Below are 24709 nucleotides of genomic sequence, written 5' to 3'. Positions count from 1 at the left end.
CAGTGCCCTAAGCGTCGATCCTCAGGGAACCAGCCCCGCAGGGGTCCGGTTAATATGCCCGCTGACAATGTCCCGATGGTATATGAACCAACTGTGCTACCCGTACGGACTAAACCAAGAGATTCAGCTCCGTTAGTTGCAGAAGTCCCAGCGTCAGGAGATAGCAATGGAGGGAACACGGATAGCCCCAGAATCACCGACGAGGAGACAGGTACCAGACAGGAAGTTAGTGAGAAGAATGCACCAACAGGAAGGGAAGAGATGGAGCAGCCAACATTAACCACTTCAGAGGAGATGTATCACATACCCCCGCCCCCACCCCCAAGTGCTTTGTTCGCGGACGCAGAATTTCCCGTAGTTACCTCTCCTAGGAAATCACGGTCAAGATCTGTATCAAGGTTACGGTCAGTGGCGGAAGAGTCCATGGTGCTACGTAGAAAGAAGAAGAAAAATAATGAATGCGTAAGTTCCACAATAGTTCATAACGAATTTAGAGTAGAACCTGGTACCCCAAAACAAGATGTTTCAAAGGGTAGTTTAACAAGTCATTCAGGAAATGTAATTAAAGAGAAACCTTCGACGAGTAACAAACTTACCCCAGATTTATTTAGTGGAAAGCATAGTTAATGCATTCTAGGCAGAAATTAGAGTTTAGTAATGTTGAAGAATATAAGTAAGTTTAGTTTTCTTTTGTGGACAGTTCTAATCATGCAAACATTTACCTTGGCATCTATAAATTTGAATCAAATGCAAAGTAAGACCAAAATAATTGCTCTCAATGACTTTCTCATTAAATCGTCTATTGATGTGGCCCTCTTACAAGAGGTAGCCATAGACGATTTTTCTGTACTGAACATGTTTAAAGTTTACAACAATTTTACTCCCTTTGCACAAGGGACTGCCATAGCATGTCGGCGACACTTGGATTTACGTAATGTAGTGCCCCATCCCACGGGCAGACAAATAAGTGCCAAATTAGGCTCAGTGTTTCTCTGTAATGTGTATGCTCCGTCAGGAAGCCAAAACAGACGGGAAAGAGAAGATTTTTTTTCAACAGTTGTAGGACCCGAGTTGACATCCCACACACTAGACACTATACTAGTGGGAGATTTTAACTGCGTAATTCGTTCACAAGATCAAAATCCAGGATACAACTTCTCACGTGCGCTCTATGAATTAACGCAGGGGTTACAACTGCGTGACGCTTGGATACACACCAATGGCGAAAGTCAAGGTTACACACATATCACCTCCAATAGTGCGTCAAGTATCGATAGGTTTTATGTCGCACCAAGATTTCAGGAATATATCATTAGTGTTCAAAATTTTCCAGTATGCTTTAGTGATCATAGTGTCCCAATTCTCAAAATAAATTTAGATTTGATCAAACCCCGACAAGGTAGCGGATACTGGCTTTTAAATAGCACATTATTACGCAATGGTAGTTATGTCCAGCTAATCAGGGAAACGTGGAACGAACTCAAGGCCTCTCGGCCAGTGCACAAGACCCTAATCGAGTGGTGGGAAACTCGAGTTAAGCCTAAATTTCGTCAGGTCAGTAAATTCTTCAGTGCAGAGGTTAGTAGAGATCAAAGAAACAAATATAATTTTTTGTATGCAGTCTTGAATGATCTTCATCGTTTAGCATTGCAAGGTAATTTCGATCGTCCTTATGCAAATGAAATAAAAGCGCAATTACTTGCTATACATAGGAAACGAAAATCTGCAGCAATAATAAAGAGCAAGATTCTTCCTATAGACCCAGACGAGCAAGCCACACTAAGTCACATTCTTCAAGAACATAAACACGCCAGGAGTCACGTTATTCATAAATTAACTTTAGATTCCGGTGAAGTTGTCACCAGCCCTCATAGTATACACGACAGGTTTTTGCAATACTATAAAAATCTTCTTGGTCAAGCCTTTAATCCAACAGAAACGCAATGCAATTTTTTGAACTACCTCCCTGCGTCACTGACAGAAAATGAAAGAACTGAGCTCACACAACCGTTTAGTAAAAAGGAGGTTCATGATGCAGTATTCAAAGCTCCGAGGAATAAAACTACAGCCGAAGATGGATTACCATCAGAATTCTATCAATGTTTCTGGAATCTAATAGGAGACGAATTAACGGAATGGGTCAACGAAGTGTTGACAACAGGGACCATAGGGAAGACCAGTAGCACGGGAGTTATAGTGTTAGTTCCCAAAAAGGCAAATCCAAAGTTCGTCACAGATTTTAGGCCAATTTCCATATTGAGCAGTGACATCAAACTTATAAGTAGGTGCATAAATCAGCGTTTAAAACAATATATGGTTAAACTTATTGGCAATTTACAGTTCGCTTGTAATACGTCCCAAAGTATACATCACTTGCTACAAACGATAAGAGACGTAATTATTACCAAACAAAATAAGAATGCATCAGAGGCAATTCTATCTTTAGATTTTTCTCAAGCATATGACAGAGTGAGCCACGAATATCTGTACAAAGTCTTAGAAGCATATGGCTTCGGAGACACTTTTCTTAATTGGATAAAAACATTATATAATCATATGCTGCTAAAACTCAAAATAAATGGTTTCTTGACAACAGGTTTTAAAATGCGACGAGGTGTACTACAAGGTAGTCCCTTGAGTAGCACATTGTACGTCCTCACAATAGCCCCCTTTTTGTTTAGTATCCAGCATCATTTACAGGGCATTTCTATGGCTTCCACCACAATACAAGTTGGCAGTTTCATGGACGACGTCACGATTTTTCTCAAGGATGAAAGAGATCTGTACAGTGTTAAAAGCCAAATACATACTTTTGAGCTCACATCAGGAGCAAAACTAAACAATCGAAAGTCATTCCTAATGCCCCTTGGCAAGGAGAATCCTTTCACAAACAATACGGAGATCCCTGTAGACAAGAAAATAAAAGTTTTAGGTATCAACTTCTATGCAAATATCGATGAAACGATCGAAGCCAATAGTAATCTCACGTGCGAGAGGGCAATCTACGTCCTCAGAGTGAACAAGATGCGCTCTCTGAGTTTAAAAACACGAGTAAGATTTATCAACGTTTTTGCTCTCTCTAAACTTTGGTATGTAGCAAAAATCCTGCCCTTCAAAACACAGCACTTAGCCAAGGTCAACAAAGCTGTTGGCTGCTTTTTGTGGCACGATACAATCTTCCGGGTGGCAATGAATGAGGTCACGTTATCAGAGAAGACAGGTGGTTTGGCACTAATACACGTGAACACACAGGCAAGAGCATTGTTTGTACAGACTGGCCTTAAAACAGCTTTCTCACTGCACGAGTCAACGACCCAAGCATGTATACAAACGATAATACAGGACATTCCATTAGAAGCTCCCATCGATATCCAAAGTATCCCCAAAAGATTTTCGTTTTATAAGGACATCGCTTTACAGGTATGCTACCAGTTATTACGACATGAGACAATTACACCATCTGTTAAAAAGTTATATAGTGAAATCAATAGTTTCAAGCACACAGTACCACGAATAGTCAGGGATTTCAATACACATAATTGGCCACAAATATGGGAAAATGTCTCCGCCAAACACCTTTCAAAAGCGGGCCAATCAATATGGTACAAAGTGGTTCATCGTGTTATAGTGACAAGAGATAGGACATACCAATATGGAATCAGTGACTCTCCTAACTGTTTGATTGGTTTGATTTGGTGTTTTAAGTCCACTTTATGCGCAGTAAGGCTAATCGGGACTGGACCTACAGTTTAAAGTGGGATCCGAACCACTTGTGCCTCCACCGGGTATCGAACCCGGGACCCCTTGATTACAAGGCAATGATGCTACCACTGCGCCATGGGGGAGGCCCTACTCTCCTAACTGTATATCATGCAACGTGCCTGACTCTTTAGCCCACAGGATAACCAAGTGTCGCAACTCCTCCACGGCGTGGAACCAATTGCGAACAATGCTCAGTCGTATATGCCGCACCTCATTAACAAAGTTTACGGATACAGATATAGTTTTTCCTGATTTCAATTTTTATCCACCAACGAAACAACGAGCAGTACAATGGTTGATAACAGAATACTTATTATATATATTTCACAATGACGAGAGCAGTTTTAAGAAACAATTCAGTATCTTCTTGCAAGAACAATATGAAAAAATTCCTCTCCAAGCAAGGAAGAAATGGTATGCAAATTTCTTATCAGTGCTTTATACTTAATTTAGGTCAAACAAAAATGTAAAGGTTAACCAGATAGAAATACGAATTGTAATAGCAGTACTACACTTATGTCAAAAACAATGTAATTCCATAACTTGTAGATCAGAATGAGACAATAAAAAAAAAAAAAAAAAAAAAAAAAGAGTAGTGGTTATCGTTAAGGATTGTCAACCTGAAGGTCGTAGGTTCAAACCCCTCCGGTGGCAGAAAATTTTCTTAAGTTTTAGACATATCTCATTGTGTTCATTGTCCACGCTGTGTGAAACGGAATGATTCAGTTTGGAATTAACGATGGGGGGAGGGGAAATATTAAATTACAACATCTTCATTTCAACGAACCGAGAAGTCGAGAAAAATTGGATAATTCTTATGAATATTAAAATTACATTCATGTTTTTAGTGGTATAATCGCAGGAAAAATCAATGATCTTACGTGAAAGATTTCATCTTGCTCTGAACTCAGCCAAAAAGCATATGGCACCGATCTAATACATTCTCCAATATATTTCAAAACGTTATTGAGTGTTTCATATCGATAATTTGATCAATGCATCAATTCTTGACGCCGAGACGATATTTTGTCCAACTACCTCTTCTTTCCTTTCGTTTCCATTCTCTTCTATTCTCTTCTCCTTCTTATTCTTTTCTCCCCTCCTTCTCTTCTGCTTTTATCTCATATCACCTTCTCTATTTTTCTCGCATCTTGTCTCATCCCACTCTTCTCCACTCCTCTTATCTCCTTTCCGGCCTTTGATTTCCGACTCCATTTCACTCTTCTCCTCTTCTTTTCATTCTTCCCTTTTACTCCATTTTACTCTCCTCTCCTCTCGGTTTTCTCCTCTCTTCTTTGCTCCATTTTCCTCATCTCTCCTCCATTTTTTCCTTTCTTCTCACTACTTCTCCTCTCCTCGTCTATCCTCTCTTTTTCTCTCCTCTACTTTTCCTCTTCTCCTTTCGCTTTCTCTTTCTCCTCTCCTTTGTCGCCTTTCGTCTCCTCTAACCTGTTATCCTCTCCTTAGGCTCATGAGCGATGAAAACTAGAAAACCTAGTTTCTTTCTTTTAGTAAGAATTTCGTCATTTGCGATATAATATTGATATTTTTAATAATTTTATACAATAATACTTATTTTCATTTCTTTCGCGTATTTCACAAATATATATTGTGCATGTGGCAACCCTGAAATTGAGCCTAACTCTACACGCAACCCACCAACGCCTTGTGTAAATTGGGTTGCCTAGTTTGAAATGTCGTTGTCCTAAAACTTTTGACAGACACTGTACGTACTTTAGGTGTCTTAAGAATTTACTTTGAATTTGTTCTATTTTGTTTATATGTATTTTGCTGGGTTTGAGGGTGCCACACTATGCTTGCGTATTCAATTTTCGCTCTAACGTAAGCATTATAGACCATCATTATGCTTCCGAGATGTTTGAACTCTTTGCACGTACGCATTATAAATCCCAGAAGTCTAAGCCTCGTTTGTTATGAAGTTAACGTGCACCTGAAATGTAAGTTTAGAATGAAATATAACCCCTAGATTATTTGGTTGTTTCTACCCTAATTAAGTTTTGTTTATTTATGCAATATTCGTATATTATTTTGATGTACTATAGTGACTCAATTCTACGCAAGCTTGGTTTGAGAATAAGCAATTGTGATCCGCCCCTGTTATCTGAGGGAAATTAAAATCCCCTACAATAATAGGAGAAGACCCCTGCTCATAAAGTGATTCTAAAGTTTGATAGAAGGAACTGTATACAGAACGATTCGTATTTGGCGGGAAATAGGCTACACAAATATACATATTTATTTCGCTAATTTTCACTCCAGTCATTGGTTATTTATAATTTCCAATAAATCACAATGCATATTAATTTGATCACGACAGCTTTTAGCACGTATAAATTCGGCTAATATGCCAACTGTGCAACTAAACGGTGCATGCATACCATTTGCGAAGATGGGAATGAGTGATGAAATTGATGAATGGACATTCACAAACAACCATGCCAAAGCGGGATTCGAACCCGAGACCCTTGGCGTCGCAGCGCGATGTGCTAACCACTCAGCCACAGGGTCCGGCTGAAATATAGTAATGACCAGAGGCGGTGATTATGGGGGACTTGGTTGATGTTGCCCCCACTCCTTGCCACTTTCGCTCCTGCAAATATGATATACCTTATTTACGACGGGAAAATAAACTACCCTTGCCTACTAGTGTCCCCCAGTGTTGGAACCCAATCGCCGCCACTGATAAGGATATAAAATATTCCTAAATGAGATGAATAGGGAATTTCGGAAGAGTTGTCAAATAAAAAATATGTCATGGTAAGGACTCAGTCACTAATTAGTGAGTGAGTCAGTAGTATGTGTGTGTATGTATATATATATATATATATATAGTGCACTAATTGGATTAAGTTTTCTTGCACATAATTTCGTCAAATCATGTCACAATCATCCTCTAAAAATGTAATTATTTCATTCATTCTTGCTATTATCATTCAGATAAGTGAGAAAAGAAAACAGGAAAGTTAGAAAACAAATTATACCTGCAGTAATGTATGGACATTTTGGACATTCTCAACAGGTAAGTAGTGAGTGGTCAGCGCATGGGGTCAACATCATTTTTCTAGCTCTCGAGACTAGTGTCCGATAATATTTTTGAAGTAACACTTCTTCCCCATTCTCACCAAACAATTTGGGGAAAATCGGGATTAACAAATTATAGAACTGACATTTGGGACCTGGGACCTGGGACCACAAGCTTGGTACTAGAGCCCTTGGTGCTAGAAATGATAGCACTAACCATTCTGCCACATACATGTACAGTGAGGAAAATTAATTTAAAAAGTGGTTTAGACGTTCAATATTGTCAGAATAAAAATGAATAAAAGTTAATGAACAAATCAGGTAATGTTAAAAAAAATCCATAATTGGAACCGAAGGTGCACATATGTACACCACAATTATTCATTAATCTAAAATAAAAATATTTTCAAAATTGAAATTTATGTTTTCAATTAGCTACAAACAATCAGGGGAAACCACAAATATGTTTTTGTTACTGTAAACAAAGCCTCAGGTCTCCAGATGTTAAATGACCGGCAGAGGGATTCTACCAGGGTCCCTTGGTGTCTGTTGCAAAAGCTGTGACCCTTATTGCGTATTTTGTCACACTCACGCAACTAGAACTCTTTACATGCGTAATTTTTGCGCTTGCACAATTCACGTTAATTTACTCGCAATCTTCTATGAATCTAGATGCACTAGGTCTAAGTTAATCCCTCGCTATGTAAATATCCCAGGAGAATAGTAATAGATGGGAGTAAAGATAAATACACAAAAAATATGATAAAGAAGATAATAACATTTTCTCCCAGCTTCTTCTTCCGCATTGGCTGGACCACTTTACATTCCAGAGAAAAATGCCAACTACGCAAAGAAAAAGTATCAAGAATTACGAAAGAAAATGATTGTTCGGTCAACGTTGCCTAAATTTACGGCGATTTGCCGACTTCAATAGCAACATTTCAATGGAAAGGTCTTCTATCGCCATAGAGTTAGGCAACACACATAACGAATTGCAGGTAAGGCAGGATCTAGATCCCCCATTTATATTGCTGCTGACTGTACATTCTGCCAAGGAACAAAATGTTTTCAAACAAATATGACAGTATTTCTCCAATATTCCAACAACCACGTGACACTTTCCTACACAGACAGTGTAAGAACGAAGTGACATTAGAGTGCAGAATGCTACACGGTGAGTGGCGCCAAGGGTGAAAAGAACCAGACAAATAAAAAATGTGAAGAAATGTTTGTACCTGTGCTCATAGGAATTGAACGTGTGCCGCAACGAAGTACTAAGGGCGACTGAGAGTGGTTCCAGCGTGTCCTCACGACGATTGATTTCACTTTGATTTGGCGCAGTGGCGTAGCACAGTTGTCCGTGCCCCCCCCCAAACAACATATTGGGGACTTCATAGTGAACAAAAATTATCGAGAACACTATAACGTATATACCATTCATGTCAAATGTACAGTAGTAAACAAATCTCCCCCATACACTTGTGCAAGAAATTAAATTTTACTACAAGCACACCGTTTTCCCATTTATTGTTAAGTTTTAATTTTCCCATTACCTTGTACCTCAGTACGATTTGATTGGATTTTAAGTATTTAAAAATAAAGATCACGCCTGAGAGTAAATAAGATAAGATTGCAGTAATTTTAAAAGAAAATAAGTCAATTAAACAGTGCCTAAAAATTTAGAAAATAAATAAATTACATCAGATAAATAAATTAAGCAGATAAATTGAGCCTAGATTAAGAAATAAATAAGTTGAGTTAAAATACGTAATAATGTAAACTAGGCAGGTTTAAAATACGTTTTAGTTTTTTTGAAGAACTGTTCGTTTTGTTGCTTAGCAACATGAAAGTCATTGCGATTTTAGTTATGTTTAACGGATTTCTTCCATACGTAAAAGCCTCAAATTTTATCCATCTGCTGCAGATATTTTTGAATATCCTCATATTATTATTACGAGCTTATTATTAGTATTTTTGCAATTTTTGTAATTTGTTACTGTAAATGTCAACGCAGAAATTTGTTCCCTGTGACCAAGACCGTACCAACGAATTAGCCTTAAGTGAGCTTAAAAACGACCCACCTCCTGTGGATCAGCCTTATGATGATGTTGCATCACATGTTGAAGTTGTACAGTTAAATGTAATTCACCCGCCAAAACCTCCACCCCTTCCTCCGTCCCGTATTATTCAGCAAAGTGTAAAATAAGAAGTTCAACATCCGTCCCGATATATTGTAGTTATCATAGACGACGTTTTAGATTTGCCTACAAATATTGTATCTCTCAAAGATAAAGTTCAGAAGTTTACCGTAAGCAATGTTTTAAGTTTAGACCAACACAGATGCACAGTTGAAAGTGAATTTATTAGTTTGACTTATATGTCAGTGTACTATTTTCTGGTAACGAAATGAGAATGATATGAATCTCTATGAAAAATAACTGGAAGAGAAAATATTACAAAGAAATAGCGCGGTCTGCACTCTTAAAATACGGATAATAGAACGGCGATGGGACTCTATACACTGAAAATTAGTCACTCAATGAAAGCATATCGGATGGACTTGACCGTCAAATTCTAGTTAGCGCACGGACATAATTTTTAAAGTTAGTGGACTTCGATATTATTCATAATAATTTTAACGATTCCATTTATTTTCGATGTATCACTGGCATTTCTTTCTTAGACTTTTTCCTGAAAAAGCACCTCCATTTTAATAATTTACCAGTTCTCGAAATGGGAAGAGAGCAGGTAAGCAGGGGAATGTTATCATCTAATTATGAAACCTTTCATAAAGAAAACACATCTCCCCAGCTACGATCATTTCCATAAGCATACCCCTTCTACTGCATTGTCCCCATGTTATCAATATAAGCATCCTAGCTCCTGTATCCCAACTCAACCAAGCATGCTCTCAACTAGGGATTTCCACTTTCATCACTGTAAATTATAAATAAATCATTATACACTGGAAAAAGAATAGTTTCAACAGAAATATACACAAAATTTCAATAAGGGGAACAAATGAATTTAAGAAAATCGCCAAATAGAATGTACCCTGTCCATATGAAGATTGGGTGCTGGTCCTTAGAACAAGAGAATACGTGATCCCTGTGCCCTACGTCCTATTTAGTTTCGGGGCCCCTTTAAAGTGTCTTTAACTAAACAGTTAAAATAAAAGTTATCTCTTTCTACCGTGTTGTAGTGTAGCTAAAAATCGAGATTAACGCAATAAAAAACATTTGTGGGCAATTTGGAAAATTTATTTTATCTCTTATTTGAATATAAAGAGGTTTGGAACCACCTTGAAAGTATTTGGTGACAAGTTGCATTTTAAATACCACACGTAAAACTAATATTTGTGGTAAAAGTTAATGAATTACCAAACTTGTTTAATCTGTGTTAAAAAAAAGAGGTTGTTTGAGCAACTAACTTTTCGTGCTGTATTCGTAACTGTAGACAAAATAGAGTCGATGAGTTTATGACACACTATGTGTAAAGGTATGAGTTGAATTTTCCCATATCGATGGACATCTGCGAGCACTTATTTCAGCATTCCGGATGGGACCTACATGTCAGGTTGGTTGGGCACCTCTCTCTGAGCCAGTACGCTCAGACATCGTCTTATGATACGTCGTTTCAAAACCCACTCGGCATTTTTTCGCCAACATAAAAAAATAACAATAACAATGAGCAGTGAGTAATAAAGTTATTTGTTGTGTCCATTGACTCGCACTAAATCTGTTCATATGTATTATTTGATTGATTAATTGAGTTCGTGTGTTAATTCCACTTTATGCACAGAAAGGCTAATTGAGACTGGACCTTCAGTTTAAAGTGGGATCTGATTCACTATGTGCTTCCACCGGGTACCGATCCCGGGACTCCTTGATTACAAGACGACGACGCTAACACTGCGCCATGAGGGAGGCCCTTACAAAAAAAACCGCGTTTGTAACAACCTGTCCCGGTTCCCGCGCTAGCTGGTTGCTGGCTTTTCTCCGTGCTGGGGAAAGTCAAAGCCAGGCAGCCAATTAAAATACGCAACGTCGCAACAGCGTCTACGTAAGCGCCTCTCTTCTGGCTTCCATTCGCTCCTCGCTGCCCAGCAGACGATTTTTTCCTCGTTTCTCATTGGCACCGAAACTGTCGAGCGATCGCTAGCGCGGGAAACGGGACAGGTTCTAACAAACGCGGTATATGTGCATGTGCAGTGCTTTTCAAGTCGCCCGTGGAGCAGCAGCTAGCGCGCCGAGCGGTGAGAGACTATCTTCCGGCAAACTGGATGCAACATCCGAGTAACTGGAACCGCAAACTATGTAATGAAATAGGCTCGCATTTTTTAAGGAAATTTTTACTAAAACGTATGAGTTCCTCTTCCGAAATTGCTGCAATTTCTCGCCTGATGTTTTCGTTCAATTCTTCTAATGCGTGGCTTCAGGTTTCAAAGCTTTGTAGCTCGCCACGCAGACGCCATGAAAATGTCTGGTTCTTGTGTAAGGCATGGGAAGGATTTGAGAGGTGTATGTTCCAATCGTGCTCCAACGCCGTCTAGTTTCTTCCCTCTCAGCACACGCCGTCTCACCCTTCGCATTTTATCAAGAACAGACAATGTTTCGCAAGATTTCGAATACTGTCTGTGTGTGGAACTGGAACATCTTGGAATTCTGCCGCAAAATGCCTTCTAACTTCTCTACAAGAATTCCTAATGACGTAAGAGTTCTACATAAAAATTCGTTGTTTTAAATTGCACTGTAGAAAAACACCAGTAATACGTAAACGAAAACACTTGTTAACATCTTAACACTTCACAACCACGTGCAAACTGGACACAAATTATCTGAATTCTGAAGCACTGACGCGTCCGGTGCCAAGGTCAGCTTACAGCTGTGGATCTAAATGCGCTCTCATTGACCGGTGCTATACACGGTCCACGGACGACTTGACAGTGAAAAGCACTGTATTATTATATCTGTTCATATGTATTATATATTCACCGACAACAAAAATGATTCTTTCTATTCATTTGACGTCTCAAATAATATGTTGAAATCCGGGGATTAAACATTCATTTCAGGAGCACAGATAGAACTTTGCGGGGCCCGTACACCTGCCAACCCCCACACATTGAGGAGGTTGCGAGGGCGGCTCCTACACCACTGATTTCGCATCTGGCCCACCTCTCGATTAATACAATACACCTTGTAAGTTTGACATGCAAACTTTTAATGTAGAATTTTACTCACTTGTTCATTGTGTGGAAATTCTTCCAAATTTAATATAGCACTGGTTTCTTCACTCATTTTGCTACTGCACGCGTTGAACACCTCTCCCGGAGCCAAGCACTCTTTCTCTGTACCTTCGACTCGACTAACACCCGAGGAACTAGGAAAGTAATGATTCATGCTGTAACTTCGCAACGGGTCTCGCACAAGCCTCAAACAGCTTCCTCGCCCTTCTCTCTCTGACGTAAGCACGGAATGTCTGCAGTACCGCCGTTAGGAGTGTGCAACGCGCGCCATAGGACAAGAACTCGCGCTTTGAGGGGCCTAGCGCTTCCGAAAACTTTGAATAATAGAATTGCAATTCTTGTGCAAGTGTCTTTACATTAAAACAGACGAGAGAAAAGAAAAGGGACGTACATATATGTCCAGATAGTAAATGCTCGGTTGATGGTGGCGTTCTGAGCAAAAATTCAAGTATGAATAGTTTTATGATCAAATATGTGACTAAACACACCATTCCCACTTCGAATTCTTTGAAAGCAATATATTATTTTGTCTGGGAGTTACGTCACAATAATGTACTCCACAAGGATCTTCATGGGTGGCAGAATGTAAAAAATTGCAGCGGTCTGGGAAAACAACTACATCTGATAGAAAATAAGCGAGACAGAATACCAGTGGTGAAGCAATTCAAATGATAAGTAAATATTCACCTACCAGTAGAAGCTGTACTTGAGAAGATAGTGTTACGGCTTCACGTTCTGAACTATGAGAGTTCGAGCCCGGTTAGGGACTTTTATTAATTGCCAATAAGGCTCCAACATGTCTGTGTTCAAATCCCCATTTAGACAGCGATTTTTTTTTCTAATTGTGTAACCGCAGATACTCGAATACATGGGATGCGGGAAGTGCATACCACACGCATTTTTAATCTATGATTTCACCTGCTAGTTTCGAAAAACACCTTAGATTTCACCTTCTTAACAAAGTTTTTTTACACTTGTTGACCAAACATAGAGCTGTCAGATCATACCTACTTTCACTATGACTATAAATTACATGCCTTTATATTTTAAATTAAAGATGATTTCTAGTTTGTTGAAACAAGTTTGCATTGTCATCTACAAATATTTTAAATTTAATCTGCATCAAAAGAGAAATTGTTCTGGAATCCTAGAATACGGAAGAGTCAGAAATTTATAGAGGGGCGGGGGTGGGGAGGTGATGAAGTTCTTGCAGTTTTTAAAGAACGTTTCTATGTAGTTAGGGACTGGTGAGTACAGTGATACAAAGTCGATATCTTTCTTATTTTCTCACTGCATGTATACAACGCCTATAACTACACAATTTTTCAAGGTATAAATCAACATAAATCATGTATTATTTTAATAGAAACTGAATTGATAATTTTTCCTGTGTTTAAAAAAGGTGATAAAATGAACTGCAATAATTACCGTGGAATTTCTCTACTCTCAACAACATATAAAATATTATCTAATATTCTTTTAACAAGACTAACCCCATATGCTAATGAAATTATAGGAGATTATCAATGTGGATTTAAACGTAACAGATCAACTACAGATCAAATTTTTCGCATAAGACCGACACTTGAAAAAAAGTGGGAACATAATCAAAATGTACATCAGCTATTCATGGATTTCACAAAAGGATATGATTCGGTCAAAACAGAGAAATTATATAATATATTAGTCGAGTTTGGAATACCTAAGAAGCTTGTTAGTATGATAAAAGTAATCAACAGTGAAACAGAAAGTAAAATTTGTGTGGGTATTAATGTGTCTCACAAATTTACAATTCATGATGGGTTAAAACAAGGAGATGAATTATCTCCATTGCTCTTTAATTTTACCTTAGAATGTGCTGTTATAAAGGTAAAAGAAACTAACGAAGGACTAAAATTAAACGGTGTGACTCAGTTGTTAGCATATGTAGATGATGTAGAGTTATTAGGGGATGATATAAATACAATTAAGAATAATGCTAAAATATTTTCCAAAACTGCTAAAGAGATAGGTTTGGAAGATAGCAAAGAGAAAACTAAATATATGCTTACAGGCCGAAACCAAGTGTTAGGTAATAATCAAAATCTAATTATTGATAACAACTCGTTTGAACCAGTTTCCAAATTCAAATACTTAGGAGTAATGTTAACAAGTGAAAATTATATTAAACAGGAAATAAAAAGTAGGCTTAATTCAGGAAATACATGTTACTTTTCTCTTCATAAACTTTTTTCTTCTCGTTTAATATTTAAGAAACTAAAAGTTAAAATATACAAAACAGTAATTTTGCCTGTAGTATTATATGGGTGTGAAACTTGGTCCCTTACATTGAAAGAGGAACATAAATATAGAGTATTAAAAAATAATATTCTTAGGAAAATATTTGGACCAAAAAGGCATGAGGAGACAGGTGAGTGGAGAAGGTTACATAATTTGTATTCATGTCATGATATTATTGGAATAATTAAATCAAGAAGACATAGGTGGGCAGGCCATGTGGCACGAATGGGAGAGGAAAGAGGAGTTTACAGGATTCTTGTTAGGAAACCTGATGCTAAGATACCTGTAGGAAGGCTAAGACGAAGGTGAAGGGACAACCAGAGGGCTGCATATCGGTCACAATCGCTTACTTAGGCCCGCCTGGCTGGTCGGGCGGGCGAGTAAAACTATATACCTGGGTTTTGACCCGTCAAGCATCGAAAGCCCACGGGTAACTGGAAGGCCTTGCAAGACGAAGCTCGCTTATCTTCAGCGAACGCTCATTCCGGTTTTGCACCGTCTCCAGATACATGAGTCACGCAGTCACCGTTGCCAACTTTTAGATTCTAACTGTTCTAGGAGCACTCAAAATGTTTATCACTTTTATCAATTTGAAATTGCAGACATTTATTCCTTGGTAGAAAACATTTGTATCACTCAAACCCAGTGGCGGCGATTGGGTTCCAAAACTAAGGGGCCAAGGTGCAAAAGTGGGGGGGAGGGCGGGGAAGAACAGTTAAATTTCCCTTGATACATGAGGTTAGCGTGGTGCAAAAGTTTCAAAAAGTCGGGGGGGGGGGAGGCAACTGCACTCTCTCGGCCCCGACCCTAATTGCCGCCACTGCTGACACCTGTAAAGGAGTACGAACCAAGTTTTGTAAAAAGTGCCATCGTAAATATTTTGGACTTTGTGTTACTGGTGGTTGTTCTACATTATACTTTTGCGGGGGGGTGCTCCCCTATGGCGCAGTGGTATAGCTCGACCACAAGGAAAAAACCTTCCCTCAAAAGCGTTCGCGCATCTTCCCTGCCGTTATCGGTGCTCGGAGCAGTGTTGCCAGGTCAGACTTGAAAAAATCGGGAGATTGTTCCTTGGGAAACCAGAAGATCTACTACAAAATCCGATGATCGACCTTCTCGGGGGCGGCATAGGCGTGCGCAATGTAATTTTATGTCAACATTCATTTTCCAGAAAGGGAGGGGGGTGGCGACTATTCTTGCACTTCCTTCTGGACGTCCATGCCGCTTTATAATTTTGTAGAAAATTAAGTATTTAAGTATAGAATAGTATATTAAGGATAGAAAATTAAGTATTTTCAAGCCGATTAAAGTTCCAAGCAACTACGGGGGAGGGGGTGCATTATTTTCTTCGTAATTGAACTATGCCGCTTCGTTCTGTAGCAAATTTCTTGTTATTAACACTCACATGCTTTATTCGTCAGTAATGCTGCCTGTATGTTGCTGCATTTAATATACAGGGTGTCATTTTAATGGCGCCCACGGACCACGGAAACGTATAGAGGACATCAAAACAAACAACTTTTCTCAGTAACATTTTTCTCGTTGGTGCGTCGTTTCGGCGCTACAGTCGTTCAAAAAAGCCTGTTTTGCCGCCTGAATGCTGGCAACCACACACAACATTTGATTGCATTCGTGACGTCATATCCCGTCGTGAAGCGATGCGTTCCAGGGTTGCCAGGAACACACATATTCTGTGAAAAATGACATAGCTACAATCAGCCACATTATGTACCGTAAAACAAAACGAGAAAACTCGTTTTGTAATCTAAGAGGAAGTAAACAAACGTTACGAAAAATGGTAGAAAGAAAATCTAATTCAAGTGGAAATAGTCATATCGAATTTTGTCTCGGCTTACATGTCAAATATTTGCAAATCTAGTTATCAAGTTCTCATCTACAATTTAGTCTATCCACTTCGTCCTTCTGATACTAGTTGTCTGTGATGTGACATACTGAACAGATGACAAAATATAAATTAAAGAACTAAAAATTCCAAAGGTAAACAACACATAATATAATGTATGTTCAGGGCATAATGAGGCAAGTGGCAAAAATAGTAGTTACAAGCTCTCCGACGACTGTGTTTATCTACGCACCGGATACACATGTAATAGTTTGCAACTGTGAACAAGCCAGTATATTCGCTACTGATTCATCATTAGATCGTTACTGTGGTTGTACGTGTGTTTTAGCCGTAATGTAACAACGTGAACCTCGGATTCTTTTGTTATCGGCACAAAAATACAACAAGGCATCTGGACACAAACCTGTAGACATCAACCTTGCAACGAGATTTGCAAATATAATTGACACGTAACTGGGCGTAAACAGCCACATGTAAGCTGTAAGCCCAATACAATTTATTGTTGTTGATATTTGACATGTAGGCTGAGACAAAATCCGATATTGACACTTCATTTTGAATACGTTTTTTACCATTTCTCATATCGTTGGTTCACTTCCCCTTCCCCGGATATGACTGCTGATCTTCTGGCTGGTAGGCTATGACGTTCGGCCTACTGGACGCGTTTCTCGCTTCGTTTTACAGCTAATAATGTGATTGGTATTATGTCATTTTTCACAAAATTTGTGTGTTCCTTGCAACCCTCCCGTGCGCCGTTTCGCCGCAGGAAATTACGTCACAGATACGATCAAATGTTGTGTTGGGTTGCCAGCATCCAGGCGGCAAAACGGTCTTTTTTGAACGACTGTAGCGCCGAAACGATGCACCAACGAGAAAAATGTTACTGAGAAAAGTTGTTTGTTTTGATGTCCTCTACACGTTTCTGTGGTCCGTGGGCGCCATTAAAATGACACCCTGTATAATAGACACACACACACACACACACACACATACATACATACATACATACATATATAAAATAATTTGCCCACGCTACGAAGTCAGTATTTCTACTTAGTAAGGCAAGGACGTTTCACTGTGTTTGTGTCACTTCATTCATTTCATCAGTTTTTCATTCATTCATATTGTCGTACTTACGCGTAGAGGCACAAAAGCGACGTAAAATAACTAAAATAGAAATAGATTTTCGGGTGGGATAAAATACAACCATCTAAAAATAGTAATGTACATGGACGTCCGCAGGATTTTTTCCAGGCAGGGGCAAGGAAGGTATTTTTTCCAGGGAGGGCAAAGAAGGCACATTTTCTCCAATAATAGTGTTGTTCCCTCAAAAAACATTGCTTAATTTTCAATGTATCATATTCATGCAATAATTAACACAAATTATTGCAGCTGAAATGAAATTATATGTGAAAAATATATAATTTTTGGTTGATTTTCATTTTCCAGGGGTGGGGCACGCCCCCCCCCCCCTTCCGGACGCCCATGGTAATGTAGTAATAAAATAATAATAATGTCCTAGCACATCGTTTGGCATAATTTCACAGTTCAAACAGCACTTTTCATGGCTGAGTGGAGTTCCACTCTCCCCTCCATATTCAAGTAAGGTGACCAGGAAACTTGTTTTTGAGCAGGCCGTCGGAGGTGCCATAGCAATAGTTTATTATGGAATCCTACCGAGAAATCAATAGGTCTGGCAACACTGACGTTGACCGCTCTGAAGGCTCCTTCCTCCTGTCTTTTTCCCCCACCCACCAGCGCGATGGGGTCTGCGCAGGTTTTCCTTCCTTGTGGTTCCACTATAATGTCGTCGCCTTGTAATCAAGGGGTACCGGGTTCGATACCCGGTGGAGGCACATGGTGGTTCGGATCCCACTTTAAACTGTAGGTCCAGTCCCGATTAGCATTATTGTGCATAAATTGACCAAATAAATGAATCAATCAATCAAACAGATTTTCTCTCTTGTGTAATTTTGCCAATTCAATATCCGAATTAGCTGTTCAAGATCCCCCCCTCCCCCGACACTAAGGCACGATGGTCCATAAAATGGAACATGAAATCAGAATTTGCATTATAAAAGGTTTTTGAATATTGTCATCTCTTTCAACAAATCGTCGTTCGCTCATGTTGTTGTAACACCAGTAAGCCTTATTTACATGATATGAAAAACTCAATATGCTGACCAACGCAGAAATTTATTTAATTTTAAAACATAAACTAAACGTAACGTTTCAACCTTCTAGCAAGGTTTTCTTCAGACTCTGTACCCAGTACAAAAAAAGTTGTGGCTAGTTATCTAGTTCTACAGACCGCATTGATAGTAATACGATGCAAAATATAATTATTGTTAGCTTGTATCTTCATACGGGTGCAAATAGCAGGCAATGCTATTTACACATTTCAACAAACGAACAACGTAAAAATGAAACCGAGAATAGATTTACGATTTCAAGACCAGAAAAGTGACATAAAATTAATAAGACACAAAAACCTATTTGAAGACCTTCGAAACAAATTTGGAAAATATGTGGTAGTTGGTTTGACATAATAATGAAACTAATTTGAGAAGTTACAAAACTCTTAGGTACAGTGGCGTAGCAACATATCGCAAGGCCCTGGGCGAGATTAGAATGCAAGGCTCCATTCGTTCTTTAAGTTTGAAATATCAATGTGAATCGATATACAGTCATCAAGGAAACGTCAGCAAATAATTATATTTATATAATAGCCTATAATAATAATTAATTTCTGACGAAAATTATATTTAATAGTACGCGACAGAGAAATTTACACTTGGCAGAGCTACATTAACACGCTGCTGGAATTTTCATTAACCAAGGCAGTAGTAATAGTACGTTTTCTAAGATATTCTTTAGACAGTAAGACATCTGAAATATCCTTAAATATGCTAAATTTTCTTTTAAAAAAATCAGAAATACAAACTAAGAACCTTTAAATATAACCTATATATTATTTAATGAGTCGTTCTTTGTTTCCTCATTTCAAAATTTGTAGGATGTAAATGTCACAAACCATGGCTTAAGTAGAAAATATCGAAGGACGCACATAAAATGTCTGTGCTTGATAGAGCGGGTGGGAGGGGCTGCGCTAAACCACAATCCTGTCTAGGGGCCCAAAGTATCTACCTACTCTTCGACACAATCGGTTTCAACATCAACAAATCATAAAACGATAGTCATTTGCCCCATAAATGTGAAATCTTTGGTGTAATCAATTGATATAGCTAATTTGACTTTTTTAATTAGCAATTTTGACTTTGTTGCACATTAATTGTACCAGTTTACTTTGAATTTTAGGGCTTAGATGATAATAATAATTGTGAATCTCATTTTGTTGTTACGTCTTAATGTTCTTGTAATATTAAATATTTGACGCAGTGGCGTAACAAAATCGCAAAGTACGCGTCCGCAAGAAACAAATTTGGGTCCCTCAAGTACAGTCAGATTCTTCCAGGAAATGTATGTAATTACTTAGAATGGCTGGTTATGGCTACACTTACATTAATAATTATACAAATCGATGCTCTACCTCTGAATTTTCACATATTACAACATATTAGTTAGCCAAATATCAGCTGCCATATTTATTTACAGTTTAATGAAAATTACACTATTTACGGTTTAACGTGATTAGTATTTTCTACATTATTCTATTTTAAAAATGTGCTATTTTTGCTTATAAAAATTATTGAATTTTAAATCAAGGGAAATTTAAGTGCTTTTTTCAGATGACATATTACATTTATTTTCGTATGAGCTTCACCCCATCAGGACATATATTTTGTTTCCTTTATTTCCTTTCTTAGAGCATAATAAACACCATTGAATGAATACGAGATTAATATACTTTCAGAAAAAGTGATTCTAATATCTACAAATTTCTTGTGTACATTATTCTGTAATTTTATTTAAAGTGATTTCAATAAGTTAGTTTTTAAAAATAGAATTCCCCCATTTAAATTTTGATTTAAATCAAACCACCTTGCTTAACAGAAAGCTGGCTTCTGAGCAGCGAATGATACTTTTACATTAGATCTTGCCCTTTCTCGTTCAAGAGTGAGATTACTGAGTCCGGTAAATTTGGGCTGAATCATGCCATTCGAAGTTTTTCCTAAGTTTCAATTTTGAGAAAGATAGTTCTTTTTTTTGTGGTTGTTACTTGAAGAGTAGGAAAAAAAAAACAGAAGACGATACAGGATAAAGAGAACACTGGAAGCTAGTGTAGAGCTATCAGGAGAAGAAACTTTGTCAAAGCACTTGATTTCAGATTTAAGCACATTCCTGGAACGTAAAATTTTATCAGGATATTCTGAACATAAATCATCTTCGTGCCCGTTACAGAGGGCAATAGCTGCATCTGAAGTTGTAGGAAGGAAGGAAGAACTGCGAATATTATCCATACCCTTCCTCAGTTTAAAACACCGGAAGCATTTAAATGCCCCATACTTTGATCCGTGGCAGTTTGAGGTGCTTTATCATTAACATAATAAAATCGTGTAGGCTATGCAAGGTCACGAGACAGAAGAAAAACCAAGGCAAAGCGCTTTCTATTCAAGAAAATAATAATTGGATAAAATTGTCCAAGCAATTTTTGCGTTAATATTTCACATGAGAAATGAGAATTGTTTTGACTTTTTGGGACCCCTTAGGCTTAGAGCTCCCGCCCGCCTCTGATTTGACGTATTCGTTCAAATTATAACGTTAAACTAGAATATAAAGCCAGATTAAGAAAAAAATGTTTTCATTTTATTGCCCACAAAAATTAGCCTTTTCTATCTTTCTCACTTCCATTTATTACGTTTTTCGTATCAACCTCATAGGACGCGAGGCCCCTATATGCGCGAGACCCAGGGTGGTCGCCCACTTCGCTCACCCCTTGCTACGCCAATGGTTATACAACCTCAAGGCACCTGCGCCTAGCAGAAATTCAAATATTTCCATGCGTAGTGAAATATAATGGCCGTTGGCAACACTGACACTAGTGCTCGCCGTCTACCTGCAAGAACTACATCGAGTCTCACGGGTCTTCTTAAGACCCGGGTAACCCGGGTAATAGAAAAACCTGGCAAGCAATCGATGCCTGTGCACGACTGTGACGTGAAGCTCACTTGCGCGATTTCGAACACCTGGACTTGACGTGTGTGTTGCATATTATTGTAGGCGCGCCTCCTCGCAGACGGGTTTTTTCCGGGTCTTGTGCAGGTCTCTAGGGACAACGTTGAGATAGACCTACAGGAAATCGGTAGGGATGGAAAAGAGTATATACATCTTGCTCAAGATAGGGACAGATGGAAATCCTGTGTTGCTGCATCCATGAACCTTCGGGTTTAAGAAGACTAGAGAGTTAGTTATTTAGTTAGAATTAATATAAATGGCAAACTGTGAGAAACATCACTTTATGAAATGACAGCTTAACACTGGGTTACTAAGAATGGCAACATTACACTGATGAACAAATTCAAACTTTTTTTTGCTCCTTTGAACGAAAATAGGTGATTATTTATAATTCGACCCCGCTGAATCCCAATCTGAAAGTAGAAATGCTGTATCACCTATAGTTTTTCCTGGATTTTCATTTTTTGTTTTTAATAAAAATTTAATTCCATTTATAATAATACATCGAAATTTGAAATTATTTTTGTGTGTTTGCTCATGAAATAAGATTTAAATATTGAAGTGAATAACTATGAAATACAAAAAAAATTAAAAAAATATATATAGGACTGATTTTGACTGTTCAATGAAGAAATTTCATGCAAAAAAAGGAAAAAAAAACACATTTTTACTGACATTTTCAAAATTTCTTTCTTGAACTCTGCCGTTTGTAACTGCCACCAGAAACCTCTTCCTTAAGGTTCCAACAGTAGTCTGCTAACATGTTCTGTACCGATTTTCCTGCATATCGTTTCTCCATGACAGAAATATCCGGTGAAATCTCTCGCCGCATTCGTTACTAACCGTGCCCAAGTTAGGGGGGAAAAAGTCGAAATGCAAATGTAAAAAGTGAATTTTCAAGGACGTATTGCACCCCATGCACTGAAAACACTTCAACAAGTTCTTAATAAGTTCCTTGTAGTTGTCAGCTTTCACATTTCCAAGAAAATTACAGCATACTTGTCTCAAAGCTAACCATGCGCATTTCTCTTTTTCTGTTAGCAATTCCACAAAGTTGTCATCATGAATGATTTCACGGATTTGCGGCCCAATAAATATGCCTTCTTTTAACTTACTATCACTGAGTTTAGGAAATGTTTTTCTCAAGTACCCAAAACCCTCACCGTGTTTATCCAAAGCCTTAACAAAATTTTTCATCAGTCCTAACATTATATGCAACGGTGGTAACAAAATCTTGTCTTTCTCAAGTAGAGGGTGATTCCTAACACTCTTCTCTCCAGGAATTAAGTTTTTTCGTATTGGCCAATCCACAATGTTGTAATGTTTATCTTTTGCCCGGCTGTCCCATTCGCAAAGAAAGCAACAAAATTTTGTAAACCCTGACTGCATGCCTAACAGTATACCAATCATTTTGAGTTCTCCGCATATCTGCCAACCATATTTTTCATAATTTATCACTTTTAATATTGTATCCATATTGCCATATGTTTCCTTCATGGTGGATATACTGATGAGTATATATTCCCATTATGCAACAATACTACTTTAAAACTATTCTTAGATGAATCTAAAAATAGTCTCCTCTCGTTTGGGTTGTGGTTCCTTCCAAGTTCTTGCAGAAGGCCTTCTACATCATTGCAGTAAGTTAACTCATTACTAACAGACAATAAATGTGTCAGTGATTGTTGGCGTTTCCGATATGACACCTTAACACCATCTTGTAATAAATTCCACTCTCGGAGACGAGAACCTAATAATTCCGCTTGAACTTTAGAAAGGATGAGGTCTCTGACTAGATCATTTAGTTCGGATTGGGAAGTAAAGTGAGGTATACTTGGATCAGGAAAATTTGGATCGGTGTTTGAATATGAGGGTCCAGGTTCGTCATCTGGAGAAGCACTGCTTGATTCTGTTTCATCCACTGTCCATTCTTTAGGAGGCTTAGGAATTGGTATAAAATCATAACTCATAGGTTTCTTGGCTGAAGGAACATCAGGATAAAATATAGAATGTTTTGATTTAGAACTATATCCCACTTAAGTAACAATCCGTAGTATGATCTTTCTGTTCTGTCCATATTACAGTGTTTCCGAAGGGCATTGATTTGTGAGTGCCATTAAGCCAACCATGTACAGTTCGCGAATAATTACAACAAATTTTACCTGGTGCCCAGCTTTTTCCCTCGTCTACTTTACTTCCAAAATACAATTCATATGCTTTTTTTACTATAGGAGTGATAGTATTTCTCTGTGACTTCGGAGTAAATTCCCCGCAAACATAACAAAGCAAGTTCGGGTTATTCACACATTTGCGTGACATGGCAAACTTATTAATTGAGTTATAATATTTTTTTTTTAAAAAAAAATAAGAATGCTCTGATCGTTTTGTTAAAATACAACTTACACTTCACTTCACTATACACAATATTACATTCACAATTTCACGAACATACTCAAACATAAAATACGGCTACTCGCGAAGTTATCGGAATGGAAGTTTAGACTAGACTAACCCAAAAAAGAACAAATTTTAACAGAGAAACAGGAAATTACTCTACTGCCAGATATTTCCTCCACGAAATATTAAGGCTCGGCTGGACCTTTGGCATGCAAATGGGCGAATTCTTTTCAAATTTTCCTTTCCATTCGAAAAACTTCTTGGATATTTCAAAATATGAAACATTACATCAGCTTAGAATTCCTTCTAGAGCATTGACGTGAATTTTCGTGTAGTTTTCTTTCACTGTTGTCTAGATATTATCAATAGTTTTGCGATTACATAAGTCTATTAAACTATTGATAATATCTAGACAACAATGAAAGGAAACTACATGAAAATTCACGTCAATGCTCTAGAAGGGATTCTAAGCTGATGTAATGTTTCATATTTTAAAATATGCAAGAAATTTTTCGAATGGAAAGGAAAATTTGAAAAGAATTCGCCCATTTGCATGCCAATGGTCCAGCCGAGCCTTAAGTGCCAGTCATAAACACACAATGTCGCTAAAAGGTTCTTATCCATTTGCTAGGAACCAAACGTAAAGCCGGATGCGGAGCAGGGTGCGGAGACCTGAAACCATAAAACTATAAAATGTGGGTGCTCTGCAAAAAATTTAGGTGATACAGGAAAACGGATGCGATATTCGTTATCAGCACATCTGAATACATAAAGATCACTTAGTTTTATTTAAAGGAGTATTTCATTGTTTATCAGTGTTATCGTTTGCGTCTGTGTGTGGATTTAGAAGCAAGTTTTAATAGCATAGATACTTCAGTAAACCAGTGATCCACTAAGCAAATAATATACTTAGTTCCAGCCACTCAATATAGACACTAGTTTTAAATAATACACTGTTTATTGTTTTCATTATTACATTT

At 38.0% G+C, this 24709-nt stretch overlaps 1 protein-coding gene across 1 annotated transcript in view; it reads right to left on the bottom strand.

Moving 5' to 3' along the window:
• LOC145984491 (uncharacterized) overlaps positions 1-12155 on the bottom strand; it is a 136476-nt gene extending 124321 nt beyond the window's left edge. Inside the window, exon 1 of the mRNA XM_083118146.1 lies at positions 12048-12155. Coding sequence (XP_082974272.1) covers positions 12048-12104 — 57 coding nt within the window. The 5' untranslated portion in view covers positions 12105-12155. The remainder of the gene's footprint in view (positions 1-12047) is intronic.
• Positions 12156-24709: the final 12554 nt, after the last annotated feature.

Source organism: Lepisma saccharinum, chromosome 2, assembly GCF_977018435.1.
Source record: "Lepisma saccharinum chromosome 2, izLepSacc3.1, whole genome shotgun sequence".
In the NCBI taxonomy this organism is placed as follows: Eukaryota; Metazoa; Arthropoda; class Insecta; order Zygentoma; family Lepismatidae; genus Lepisma; species Lepisma saccharinum.
This window is presented reverse-complemented; position numbering and strand designations above follow the sequence as displayed.